At 31.6% G+C, this 15132-nt stretch overlaps 1 protein-coding gene across 5 annotated transcripts in view; it reads right to left on the bottom strand.

The window, feature by feature from the left end:
- Positions 1-328: 328 nt before the first annotated feature.
- The window catches only part of LOC128982007 (teneurin-4-like), a 49514-nt gene continuing 34710 nt past the window's right edge, over positions 329-15132 (bottom strand). The window contains exons 2-7 of one of the 5 annotated variants that reach the window (XM_054401044.1): positions 11340-11519; positions 10437-10622; positions 9757-9945; positions 8981-9063; positions 2680-2782; positions 329-613 (exon numbers count right to left, since the gene is read on the bottom strand). In XM_054401044.1, the coding sequence (XP_054257019.1) occupies positions 411-613; positions 2680-2782; positions 8981-9063; positions 9757-9945; positions 10437-10622; positions 11340-11519 (944 nt within the window). In that variant the 3' untranslated portion in view covers positions 329-410. The remainder of the gene's footprint in view (positions 614-2679; positions 2783-8980; positions 9064-9756; positions 9946-10436; positions 10623-11339; positions 11520-15132) is intronic. The other 4 variants (XM_054401047.1, XM_054401045.1, XM_054401046.1 and 1 more) reach the window with 4 other exon arrangements.

The raw sequence follows: 15132 nt of genomic DNA, 5'->3' as shown, positions 1-15132 counted from the left end.
ATAAACGTTTTGTTTTAAAAAGGTTTTTATTTATAAATTATTTTTCGTTCGAGTTTGAGTTTGCGACATTGTGTTCTACTAATTAAGATCTTGAATTTGATACCAAACTTGACCTATGCTGCTATTTAAGAATTGTATATGACTCCTCGTGGGCCCTTAAGGGATAAAATAGTTATAATAGCTTTAAAGAGTAGACATTTATGGCTATTATTGATATACCAAATCCCATTACTTCACTATAATGGTAAAAAATATATTACACCGTCCCGTGCAATCACACTGTATACTATTTATAGGGGGGAGAAAGTAAAAGTTGTACTATCACGCTATACATTCTCTTTATTTTAATGAGAATTGAAAATACCAATTACAATGGCTGTATAGGAGTTAACTTTTCAGGTGTCGGTTTTTCATTGTTCACATACAAAACTACGAGCTTGGCTACATTCCCGGGTAACAAATCCGACAGTGTCAGCTGTCAGGCAGTGATAAGATTCGCCGTAAGGCTCAGAACCCTTCCAATGGACTAAAATAGGTTGTCCAGTGGATATCCATAGGAAATTCGGATACTTGCCAAAGTCATGACCACCAATCCATACACATTCTTCTACATCTGTCAACATAAAAGATATTATATCCTAGGGTGGAATAAAATAAACGGTATAAGCAAACTAACAAACAATTTCCCCATTAGCTTGACATAAAAATTGTGAGAAAGTCTAGCTACAGTGTTTCATACTATACCTTTTGACCGACTTGGAAATTGGTATGTGACTAATTCATAATATCTCTAGGAGGTTGTTTTTAGAAATATGTGGTGTGTTGAAAAATACGAGAATTAAAAACGAGATCGGTAACCTATAACCGTACAAAAACACTTCAAATACACCAAATTATTTCTTTTCGTAACCTCTTTTAAATAGTTTCAAAATAAATTGGTAAATTTTATGTTTTGGGGAAAAATGAGAAAACCCAATTTTCACCCCATAAAACCCCACAAAACCCTGTTCCCATAGTCCAATCACGATGGTTCGCGAACTCATCCCACCCTACATCATCAAACCAAATTTAATCAAAATCAGACAAAAAACTCATTTATCTATAAAAATTTTAAAGAATAGTGTTTTTGGCCTCTAGGAACATTAAACTGAAAAATTATATCGCTCCCCGCTCCAGGTCTTACTGTGCCACCTACGGTAATAGCTACTCACCAACAGGGAAATTTGCTAAAATAAAACGCGGGCATCTACCGAATATACTTCAGAATAGTTTTGGAATAAGAAATAACAACGCCCATTTTCAGGTTAGTTGAAAAATATTTGTTTTAGAAACTAGATAAAATAAGGTTGCCTGAAAAAAGTTACTTCAATGAAAATTTATATGGTTAAAATTATTAAAAATAGAACATGATCCTTATTCATGTTTGACTTCGTCTTCTTGTTCTTCTTATTTTCTTCTTCTTCTTCTTCTTCTACTACTTATTTTTATTTTACTTCTACTTCTTCTTTTTCTTCTCCTTAAGTAGTGTTCAGCATTCAATGCGGATAAAAGTTGTTGAGGCCAAAGAGAAACCAACAATGTATTAAGTACCAAAATAATGTTGAGGAATAATAATGTTGAGGGGAATATATTTTACTTCAAAATTTTTATGAGAATATAGGCCCAGGGCTATTCTGATTTATAATAAATAGATTAAATTTTTTTGTTTTTAAATTAATAAAAACTAAGTTAAATGTGCAAACTAGTTTATAATTATTACAAAATAGAATTGAAAATACCTCAAATTCTAACAAATTTTGTAAACTAAAACAATCACCTATAAAATATATCGTTATTGACGCGATTCAATGCGTTTATTTCGGGTTTGATGATCAGTCCACATACCAAATTTTATCAAAATCTGACCACAGGTGTAGCCTGTAGCTACACATGCACAGACCACTATGAAAAGCATTTTTTTTTTGTTTTTTCTTCATTGTGGTGTGAGTAGCCTCCGGATTGCGAATAATAACTATGGTTTAAATACTTTATTCTTGCAATCCGATTGTTGTCTTCACAACTAGTTTCAACCTGCTAGGAGGTCATCGAAAAAATAGAAATTAATGACTACGCCTGCGGTCCGAGTTTTACTAATCCATAGTACCTCCAGGTGTTTAAGTTTTTTTTTTTCAATTTTGATAAGAAAATCGGATTTTTACAAAAACAACAAAATTTAATATGGGTCATTTAACCCTGAAAGAAATTACACAACTCCCAGTGTTGTAAAATTTACGTTCGTAAAGTTATTGACATTGTTGTGATGTTTCCTATAAAAACCGATAGGTGTGTTTGTGTGAATGTAAAAACTGTTACTGACGACCTTCATATGAAGTAATATCATCTTTGTACACACCTGATGATGACCTCCTAGCAGGTTGAAACTAGTTGTGAAGACAACAATCGGATTGCAAGAATAAGGTATTTAAACCACTATCATAGATTGTTTTGTGCAAGAGGTATACTTAGGTTCTATAGTGCGGTAAGTATTCATAGAAATAATCTTCATAAACTATGCATAAAAGTATACAATGTACGAGTATAAGGGGAAGAAGTAAAATTAAGTTTTTACAATTGCATTGATATTTGTAACTGTCATGTTTGTGCAATCATTTAATGTAATGTGTTTAAAAATCTACTTACAGCCAAAAGTTTCAACTAAACTGTTCCACTCGTCATCATTTTCGATTGTCGCTAGTTTCATTCCATTAGCATTGCAGTTAGTAACGGCGTCCCACCAATTTTTCTGTAACACATAAATGAACTATTACCTACTTACTGGTTGGTTAGCTTCAAAATTTTGTCTTGTATTTTTTAAATCATACTTAATCTTAAAGACTTACATTACATAGTAAATAAAGGAATTTTATGAATTCAACTCTGCCCATCTCTACACAGGAGTGGGATAAATTTTGACGAAAAACAAATAAAGGTTCCAATTTACGCCTTGAAACTAAGCACGGTGCAATTACAAATTCAGAGCTTATTACTTCCTATTTTGCAAATTGCTGTGTGTTATACAGTTAATGAAAAAAGATTTAAGATGAGGCCACATATTTCAATCGAATTCAACGTATAAAAATACTTTGGTATTGTCATACTCCAGAATTATATTCAAGGGAAAATTCGCTGACTTTAAGACAAGATTATTTTGGGTTGGGGGTATTTGTTTTAATATATGAATCTATATGTATCTATATATATTTAATATATGTAATATATGTTGTGTTTGTATGTATATATATATATATTAATAAACAATACACCATAGTACCCTTTTTTTAAAATTTTTAATAACAAGTATTTTTTTCTGATTTTCTTTTTAATTCTTGAGTTTTTGGTTTTTTTGATTTTGTAGATTTTCTTGTTTATTAAATTAGGGTTATAGCCATTGGCTTTAGCTATGTTTTTTTGATGATTGATTTTTCGGTTTCATAGTCTTGTTTGGTCATCGGAATTTGGAGCATTCTGTGTATCAATGAATTAAAACTTGCCATTTTGTGTTGTCATGGGGTGTTGGAATGTATCGGTTTCTTTTCTGTAATTTGTTAATCAGTGTTTGGAATTATTTCTTGTAATTGTCAAATCTTAAAAGCTGATACTATGTGTTTGTATTTCTATTGTAAATTTTATTTGGTTAGATATTGTGTTTAAGTAATTTAAGAACTGATAACATGTTTTTAATTAATTTAAGTTTAACAACTGGTGTTTTTCCTTCAAGACTAAAAAATGCAGTAGTAATACCAATTTTTAAGAGTGGGCTGAAGACGAAATCTAGTAATTATCGTCCGATACCTCTGTTGTCTTGTTTTTCTAAGATATATGAAAAGATCATGAAGAACAAATTACTATCATTTTTAGATCAAACAAAATTTTTTTGCAAGAATCAATTTGGATTCAGAACTGCCATGAACACTGAACATGCTTTGTTAAATTTTATGATGGGGGTTAATGAAGGTGTGAATGAGGGTAAAAAAGTTAGTGGGTTTTTTTTTTATATAAAAAAAGCGTTTGATACAGTCGACCACACACTGCTGTTGAATAAGCTGTTCAATATTGGAATTAGAGGTGTTGCCCATGAATGGTTTAAAAGCTATCTCTCAGACAGGAAACAGTGTGTCAAAATTAATTCAATCATAAGTGATATGGGAACTATTAAAAGTGGTGTACCCCAGGGATCTGTATTGGGGGCAATTTTATTCATCATATATATTAATGACCTGTGTGAGGGTAAATTTAATGGTAGTTTAACCTCATTTGCTGATGACACAGCATTGTGCTACTCTGAAAGTAACTGGCAGTCTGTTCAGAAGGCAATGGACAGAGATCTTGAGTTATTGAAATGGTGGTTCACTGTTAATCGTTTGGTGCTGAGTGCTGAGAAAACCAAATACATAAATTTTAGCCTCAAGAAACCAATTACATTTCCAGACCCTGTAAAATTTAAATGTACACTCTGCTTGAGTAAGCATTCAACCTGTATGTTTGAATGTGCCACTGTTCATCAAACCAGTTGTATTAAGTATTTGGGTCTTCATGTAGATGAAGAATTTGGTTGGAAAATTCATGTAAAAAAGCTAAAGGACAAAATTAACAATTCAATTAGATATTTTTACTTTTTAAGAAGTGTTAGTAACTGTCAAGTTTTGCGCATGCTGTATTATGCTTTAATACAAAGTAGGCTTGAATATGGCATAGCTTTCTGGGGCAATACATATGAGTCATATACAAAACCATTATATTTTCAACAAAAACATGCGTTAAGATTAATCTCATATAAAACCAGATTTGACCCTTCAAAACCTCTTTTTATCCAATACAACATTTTGCCATTAAAGTACCTGTATGTTTATAAGACTTTAAATCTTTTTTGTACAGTTTATAAGACCATTCCCAAAATTGAAAATGAATACATACTCAAACTTAGAAATCCTAACCAGTTTCTGGTTTCTAAACCCAACAATACATTTTATATTAAAACGTTCAGATTTATTGCACCAAATTTTTTCGATAAATTGCCTTTCAATATAAAGAAGATAGTAGAAAACAAAAAGATGTTTTTAAGTAAAGTTAAGAAATGGCTTTCACAGCAAGAAGAAATTGACGAATTATTTTCATTATTACAGTAAATAGTGTTGCTTTAGAATTGTTTTTCTTTTTTATTATATACATATATAGGATTAATTAATTATAAGGGCGCACTTTGGCGGGCTATGCCACTCAGGGTCTATACATTGTATGTAGTGAGCTATGACGGCCCTTGGGTTGGGGCTAGCAGCCGCCTGGTGGTGATAGTGCAGTGCATCGTTAGAGTTATCAGACCAACAAGATAACAAGATAACATTCATGACTATTTGGCAAGTGTTTCAAATTATAATTTTTCTTCTTACTTATTTTCTTTTAAATTGTTTAAGACCATTGTGTTTTTAATTTCAAATCTTATTTATATCTTTCTGAACGCTCTTTGTTTATGTAAAATTTATAATTAACGGTCCCTCAACTACAGGCTTTGCCTATAGAGGCCCTATTTATTTTCTCTACGTTAAAATTCGTAGGTCACGCTTATTGTACATAGCAGATATTCTTTTCATGTTTAAGATGATTTATTTTTGTTTTCTGAATTTGTCATATGTCAGCCTGGTGAGATCAAAAGACTGAAAATAGCATAATTGTTCTTTATAGTCGTAATCAACTTCATTTGTTTTGTATCTTTTTATTAATGTGAATTTGTTGTGCAATAATTGTGACCTGTGTATTGTATTATATGTATCCGATCTGAAAGAGAAAATAAACAAACATTCTATTCTATTCTATTCTACATGTAGTTTCATTCCCTTTGAAAAGACAAATTACGTCCTCTACGTACCTATACCAATATATAATCTCATTTTTGTGTGGATTGCAGTCGTTTAAGATTTTTGTATCTTCCATGTTGTTTAAATATATATTAGCTAGTAGACCAATAGTAGCGATCCCATTGCGAGTCCATCAACTTGTCTGTAGTATTTGGATTCATATTTGAAGTAGTTTTGGTCTGTGCCAGTTTTTGTTAGTTTGATTATGTCGTCAATTTTAAATTTTGTTATTAAATCATTTTATGATCAATTATTTTCAAGGATATTTAAATTTTCTTTTATTGGGATGTTTGTATACATGTTTGTTACGTCAAATGAGATGAAAATCGCCTCCTCTGGAATTTTAATATCTTTTATTTTTGTTATTAAATCTAATGATTTTTTCACAGTATAATCTGTACTGTTTGATGTGGATTCGTTAATTGTCTTGTTTAAGTACTTGCACGTTTTGTATGCTGGAGCATTCTGATAATTTACAATTGGTCTGATTGGAATATTTAGTTTGTGTAATTTTGGTTGTCCTCTTAAAACTGGTGCTATGGGATTTATGGTTTTCAAGTTTTGTTTTTCATTTTTAGTTAGTGTTTTGCATTTTGTTATTATGTTGTTCATATTTTTGTTGTATTCTGGAGTAGGATCTTAAGCAATTTCTTGAAATGTATTTGATTTGATGAAAACCGTTACCTTTTTGTTTTAATCTTCTTGTTTTATAACAACTACAGTGTTACTTTTGTCTGCTTTTGTGATTATTGAATTATTTTGTTGGAGTTTGTGAGATACTGATTTTATAATGTTCATGTCGGTTTTCGAATTTTGTATAATCTTCTGTTGTTTATGGCTGTGCGGACAAAAGATAAAGACTTACAAGATCCAATTAGACATAACTTTATTCATGAGCTTGAAAAATCAGGATATAACAACAAACAATTACATGTCTCCCATTCAGTACCTCGATTGATAAACCATTAAGAAAACATTTGACAAGTCAAAATTAAAAATTAGTTATAGAACAAGAAATAACTCCTTCAGATTAATACAACAAATGTCCAACAATAATCGACAACCAATGAACAAATATGAAAAATCTGGAATATACCAAATCAATTGCAAAGACTGCTCTAAATTTTATATCGGATAAACAGGGCGATCAATTTCTTGCCGATTCAAAGAACACATTCAAGCAGTAAAATCCAACAACATAACAACTCAAAAATCAATGTACGCCGAACACAATTTATCACTTAACCATAGTTATGGAAAAATTGAAGATAGTGTAAAAATTTTAGAATATGAACAAATAGGAGAAAGGATGCATGTAAAAGAAGAATACATATATATCTAGCAACAAGAAAAAAATTAAGCAACATCCTCAACATAATGCAAACAAAAAAATTTAAACGCAATTTATAAAAATATCGAAGAATTAAGATAAAATTAATAATTAAAACCATTGGCATAATGATATTCTTAATTATATAATTTTCCAAGACAAGATATATTTAGTTAAAATTCAAACATATGATTGTATTTATTTTTTGTTTGTTTGCATATTTAGATTTAATAACATTGTTAAAGACTGTGAACAAGTGTCTTGTGACTAAGTGTCAAAATGCATCAGTAATTAAAAATATTTAAAAAAAGGGTACTATGGTGCATTGTTTATTAAAATTAATTACATTTTTCTCCCCATTTTTCCCACTTTTAACACTTTTTCCTTGAAATAATTGTATTTTAATAACTACACCTTACGTCATTCATCCTACGTCACACAGTATGACGCAGTCCTGTCTACGTCACGCATCCCTGACCTACCCTATGACGTCACCCCCATAGTAAAAAAAATACTGTAAAAAAAGATGTATGCCAATCACGTATACAAGTTCTATGAACGATTACGGTTTAGTGTAAGATTTGTAGCTTCCTGCGAGGAGCCTAGATTTGTAAGGATTATTTTTGTTTAAAAAAACGCTGTTTTCATTTCATTCATTTAATACATTCCATTCATTTCATTCATTTCGTTCATTTCGTTCATTTCATTCATTTCGTTCATTTCGTTCATTTCGTTCATTTCGTTCATTTCGTTCATTTCGTTCATTTCGTTCATTTCGTTCATTTCGTTCATTTCGTTCATTTCGTTTATTTCATTCATTTCATTCATTTCATTCATTTCATTCATTTCATTCATTTCATTCATTTCATTCATTTCATTCATTTCATTCATTTCATTCATTTCATTCATTTCGTTCATTTCGTTCATTTCGTTCATTTCGTTCATTTCGTTCATTTCGTTCATTTCGTTCATTTCGTTCATTTCGTTCATTTCGTTCATTTCGTTCATTTCGTTCATTTCGTTCATTTCGTTCATTTCGTTCATTTCTTTCATTTCTTTCATTTCATTCATTTCATTCATTTAATTCATTTCGTTCATTTCGTTCATTTCGTTCATTTCGTTCATTTCGTTCATTTCGTTCATTTCGTTCATTTTGTTCATTTCGTTCATTTCGTTCATTTCGTTCATTTCGTTCATTTCGTTCATTTCGTTCATTTCGTTCATTTCGTTCATTTCGTTCATTTCGTTCATTTCGTTCATTTCGTTCATTTCGTTCATTTCGTTCATTTCGTTCATTTCTTTCATTTCATTCATTTCATTCATTTCATTCATTTCATTCATTTCATTCATTTCATTCATTTCATTCATTTCATTCATTTCATTCATTTCGTTCATTTCGTTCTTTCGTTCATTTCGTTCATTTCGTTCATTTCGTTCATTTCGTTCATTTCGTTCATTTCTTTCATTTCTTCATTTCTTCATTTCTTCATTTCTTCATTTCGTTCATTTTGTTCATTTCGTTCATTTCGTTCATTTTGTTCATTTCGTTCATTTTGTTCATTTTAGTCATTATTATTCGTTTGATTTCATTCACATGTTTCAATTGATGAGTGAAAATTATAAGAAATCAAATTAAGAAATACCCGACTAAAAATGTAAAAAAATATGCTATAACATAATTTTTTATATTAATAACTTAATAAATATTAAAAACTTTCTTATATTTGTGGGCTTTTAGTGGTAAACTTTGTATACTGACCTTTTCTTTAAAAAGTATGAAGTTTTTTTTCTCTTCAATTGGTTTTTGTATGTTTTCCTTATTGTCAGTTGAACCTGCAAAAACTTCACCAATTGTAAATCTATGTTATTTTGTTACAAAACAACTAAATTGACTGCAACTCTTGCTTTGATTGGATCTTCCAATCAAACTAATCTGACATGGGTCATTAGATTGAAACTGCTAAAACTAAAAAAAATTGATCTGAAAACTGTGATGATTTGATCCAGAACTAAACCGTGTCAAAAGTCTGCGGTTTTAGAAGGTGCTATGGCTTGAATGGATTTTATAAGCCTCTGACTATGGTTGAAATAAATTTACTGTAATTTATTGATATTCAAACCTGCAACATGCAACAACTCCACCAATTATAACCCTCAAATAAAAAAAATATTATCGTGGAAAAATAAATCTGTAACCTACATCCTGTACACATGATTGAACGTACAAGTTGACAGCTGAACTGACTCTGAACAGCTGATAATTGAGCCAGCAACAATTTAATTGACTTGTTAATATCATCATCAATAGTGGTGGATCCAGCCCCAATTGTACGAAAAACACTACTCTCGTATGGTGAGTGTGGCATGGTAAAACTGTTTATCGTACTTTTTCTGTGAAAATACCTAGAAAATGTGTTCACTAATCTCGTGAGATGACAAATTAAAAGTGCGATACTGGCCTTGGATGGAAAATAAAAAGTAAAAAACGCTTAGTGATGATGATGTGTTAGGACACAGCAATTTGATTATACTCACAGTACGTTACACATTCGTTGTAGGCATCTCCTATGTAACCAACTTTACATGAACACACAGGATAGTGGTTCTTGACGTGACATTCTGTGTTATTGCCACACACTCCGTCTTGACAAGGATCTACACACTTCTGCAGACGACATGAGCGGTCCTCCGGACAATGAGAATGAGTCTGACATTCCGGAATCCCTGCGACACAAAAATATTACAAATATATTACTGTTAGAACTATCCAATATATGTTGAATCGTCTTTCTAGGATCCCAGTGAGGTTAAAAGAAAAATACAACTACTAGGACTGATGAACGGTTGAAGCTATCCACCACATTCTGCTCTGACATACCAGCATCAATGTGAAAACAATCCAATAATAAATTTGAGCCATTCAACACGTTCCTGTTGGGCTGATTTGACATTATCAATTTGGGAGCATAAAAAAATGCGTAGGTAAAAGTTCTGCGGAACGTGGCTAAAGCTCGTCACTACAGCTGATCTCTACTAAAAGAAAATGTTTTGTGCATGTGTGCAGGTTAAGTTACGTTATTATATTAACATTCATCGAGCCTGCTCACAAAAATCACTCGCCTGTGCATCTTAAAATCCATTAATATCCAATATCCTACTACGTATATCATTACAATTTTTAATGTTAGATTTCAACCGTTCGAATATTTTCTTACACTTAGGACTGCAGCCTTTTTCTAGAGTGTGGAGGAATCCTTTGAGGCAGGCACACACTGGTCGATGGTTGACCACTCTACACACGGTATTGAGCCCACAATGGTCCATACAAGGGTCCACACACTTGTGACGAATACAGGACTTGTCTGTTGTACACATGGAGTCGTCCGTGCATTCTGCATTTTCTATAAATATAAAGAATATATTAAACACAGTATGCAGTATAAAGTACAATTTAAAATGTGTCTATGACAAATAATTTTTCCAATGGCATTATAAGGTAACGACAACGACTTATGGAGGAAGTATTGTCTTTTTCGAAATCTACGGGTTTATAAGTTTTGGGTCCCCCCGAACTCAAAAAGTGGTTTTCGAATTGATGTCCGTGTGTGCGTTTGTGTATGTGTGTTTGTGAAGGGGAGATTTGTAGACCACTTAGTTAATGACAACACATGTGGTCCGATTTTTACCATCTAAAATATTTTACACAAATCCCAAAACTGTAAAAACTACGGTTGAAAAGTTATTGAAATTGTTTTGATGTTTCCTACAAAACCCGATTAGTCCAACCGATACCCCCTTCAATTACCAAGTACAAAATTTTCATTCTGTAAAATATAGTAGGGCGTTCTGTAACCAACTCTTACCATGGCCTTTTTTGTAAGAAAATTAAAGCTGCTGCATCCAGGAGTTAGTTTACTTAAGCTTGTGAACGGTGAGACTACTAAGGTAAAAGCAACATTTTCAGCACTATTCATTGGATATGAAAAGTGGATGAATAAAAGAGACGATATAAATGTATTTTAACGGATTGTTCTAGCATTGTGTTATTCCCCTCCTTCCTATATGTATTCGATATACAGCCCCAAAGAGCATAACCTTGTACATGTAGTCCCACATACCTGGCTTACATTCCGTAAACGGGTCTCCTTCGTAGCCAGTTTTACAGGAACACAAAGGATCTCCTTCTTGTACCACACAAATTGTGTTCAGTCCACACACTCCATCACAGGGATCAGTGCATTTTTTAGCTATGCATATCTTCCCTGAAATGCACTCATCATTTGAGATGCACTCTTCTCCTAAAACACAGATGCATACATACACACACACATATACATATACAGGGTGATCAACTCAAGGAGGCCACCATTGGGATATCGGAAACGGTAAGAATTAGAGAAAACTTTAAATGGGGGACATTCCTTTATTTTTTGTGGCAGTTAAAAATATGATTTTATTTTTTTCGAAATTCAGCCGCCATTTTCCAAAATGGCGGCCAACTTTGAAATTTCTTATGGAACACCCTATATTTTATCAAGTTTTCGGATAGAAAAGGCAATTTAAAAACTTTTTTATTCTTGACATTTTTTCGATAAACCCACTCGTTTAGGAGTTACAGCCTATGGAAAATGACTTCCGGTGTACATTTTACAACAGGTGTAGCTCCTAAACAAGTAGGTTTATAGCGAAAATTCGAAAAGTAAATAAGTCAAATAAGTCTTAAAATTGCATCCACATTCCAAAAAGACCATAAAATTCCTTAAAACTATTAATTCTATTATTTTTAAAATGGCGGCCATTTCCCAAAATGGCGGCAAACTTGAAAAGTGGAAAACTTAAAAGTTATTTTATGGTTATTTTATGGTCTTTATGGAATGTGGATGCAATATTAAGACTTCTTTGACTTATTTACTCATCGCATTTTCGCTATAAACCTACTTGTTTAGGAGCTACATGATGTAAAATGTACACCGGAAGTCATTTTTCCATAGGCTGTAACCCCTAAACGAGTGGGTTTATCGAAAAAATGTCAAGAATAAAAAAGTTTTTAAATTGCCTGTTCTATCCGAAAACATGATAAAATATAGGGCGTTCCATAAGAAATTTCAAAGTTGGCCGCCATTTTGGAAAATGGCGGCTGAATTTCGAAAAAATAAAATCATATTTTTAACTGCCACAAAAAATAAAGGAATGTCCCCCATTTAAAGTTTTCTCTAATTCTTACTGTTTCCGATATCCCATTGGTGGCCTCCTTGAGTTGATCACCCTGTATACATATATATACCGGGTGTCCAAAACCACCCGTACACCCCTTTCAAAACGTTGGAAACATTTTCTTACAAACAAAAAATAATACAGAACTAGCTAAATTGGGTACGGTCTACCAAATGGTGATAATTTCAAATCCAAAATCACACCGGAAGTGGCTTTTTCAGACCGGAAGTTGACTTTTTTAAATGTAAGCTACCAAATAAATGTATTAAATGTATATGTGTATTAAATGTATTTTGATTACAGAATCGGATTCTACGTTGAAAAATACATAACTTTTGTATAAAACATGTTTTGAAGAAACTAGTTCTCTACCTCCAATCCCTTATCAAAGTCAATAATTTTGGGTCATTCATCTGCCAAAGTTGCTTGAAACAATAATAGAGAAAAACAAATAATAAAGATTACATAAAGACATATGATGAATAGAATCAGCTGTTTATTGTAAACACCTTAGTAATTGAGTAACAACTGGTCTACACATTGCTAAATATCACACTTTATAAAAAAATCATTTGTTTTTACATTAGAATGGTCAAATGTAAAAACAAATGATTTAAACAAAAATTAAATTAAGCAATGTGTAGACCAGCTGTTACTGTTATTGTTACTCAATTACTAAGGTGTTTACAATAAACAGCTGATTCTATTCATCATATGTCTTTATGTAATCTTTGTTATTTGTTTTTCTCTATTATTGTTTCCAGTAACTTTGACAGATGAATGACCCAAAATTATTGACTTTAATAGGGGATTAGAGGTAGAAAACTAATTTTTTTTTATGTTTTATATAAAAGTTATGCATTTTTCAACGTAGAATCCGATTCTGTAATCAAAATTGGTAGCTTACATTTAAAAAAGTCAACTTCCGGTCTGAAAAAGCCACTTCCGGTGTGATTTTGGATTTGAAATTATCACCACTTGGTAGACCGTACCCAATTTAGCTAGTTTTGTATTATTTTTTTGTTTGTAAGAAAATGTTTCCAACGTTTTGAAAGGGGTGTACGGGTGGTTTTGGACACCCGGTATACAGGGTGTCCATAAAAAACGTTTCAGGACTTTGGCAAATGGATCCCCATACTAGAAGGAAGAAAAAAGTTTATTGGAAGGTATGTCCGAAAATGCATATTTACCCAGATATCCGCCATTTTGTTTTTTATACAAAAATATCTTTATCTGTGAAGTTTTTTATTCGATGATTATGAAACTTGGTAAACATGTTACCATACACAAGACCTATTATAGAAAAAATAATAAAGTTGTTCCGATTGTAAATTTCAAAATGGCGGCCGTTTGAATTTTTCTAACTTTATTAACTCAAAAACGGCTAATTCTATGAAAAAATGTCAAGAATACTTTTTTTAGCATTTTTAATTGCCTATCAAACAATACCAAGATCAAAAAGATCGGACAAAAGATAACTGAAATATTACGTTTTTTCTGTAAAAATAAGGCAAAATTTAGGGGTTCCCCGACTAACTTTGCCTTATTTTTACAGAAAAAACGTAATATTCATTGACTACGGAGAAAATTAAAAAAATTGTAAATTTAAAATTCCCATGTTATTCTTATGGAGAATAAATAAACTGTTCTAGTTTGCTTGTTTATGGATATATTTTAATCAAATTTGGCAATTTGGTTTATTTCATACTAAGCTATCAATATTTCAATTGAAAAAACACACCTCAACATCTTCCCCGTAGCAGCAAACCTAACTACTGTACTCACTAAAATTAATGTTATTTAAATAGGAAATAAATCTGAAAATTTATAGGGAATATTTTAGTAGAAATCAAGCCGGGTAAATGGAAATTCGCTTAGTATGCAGGTTTGCTGCGACGGGGGTATTTATATTTCCCTTGGGCTTCGCCTCATTTAATTAGATGAATGTAAATATATAAATTGAAGTCAGCTGTAAATACTTTAGTTTGACAATTTGTTTAAAGAGCAGAAATTAAGAGGTAAAGGTTCTGCTCCCGAGAGATTCTAAAGTTTTATGATTACAAGTATTCAAACGTTACTCGTATTATATATAGGATTTTATGCCAGTTTGTTTGTTTTGATTTGCCCTGAAATTTGACACGTATGAACACATGATCGCACTAAAAAGGTTCATCTTCAAAGATATTCCACTACAGTGTAACCGCATCTAGCTAAAAAAATCCAATTGCACTGTACAGACTTCTACAGACTATTTTCACCCCATCCTGTATATAAAACATGTGATTGTAATTTCTTTCATTTGTTTTGATTTTCTGTTTATATTTCGTTGTTATTTCGTCACCAGCATGGCAACCCATAAAGCCCATGTTAATTTGTTTAAATTTCAAATTCATTTTTTGTTCTTATTTTTGAGCCTATTTTAATTTTTAAAGGTATTCTGCACTACTACAGGAACATATCTTTCTAACGGTATGCGTAGATTTCCCCTACAATGCACACGAGCTGAGAAAAAAGGTTTTAAAGAAACATGCTTGCCTATTAATATATAGATAGATTAGAATAGTAGCAACAATATGTGATTAAAGTTAAAAAGGTTTGGTTATGTGTAAGCCATAAAAAATGGATTAAATATATTTCCACATTAAAAACTAAATAGATTAAAACAAATTGATAAATAAAACAGCTTTTTAAAATACT

Source organism: Macrosteles quadrilineatus, unplaced genomic scaffold (genome assembly GCF_028750875.1).
Source record: "Macrosteles quadrilineatus isolate MER2022 unplaced genomic scaffold, UCM_ALF_1.0 Scaffold_77__1_contigs__length_550361, whole genome shotgun sequence".
Classification (NCBI taxonomy): Eukaryota; Metazoa; Arthropoda; class Insecta; order Hemiptera; family Cicadellidae; genus Macrosteles; species Macrosteles quadrilineatus.
The sequence above is the reverse complement of the archived record's forward strand: the minus strand, read 5'-3'. Positions and strand labels throughout refer to the sequence as shown.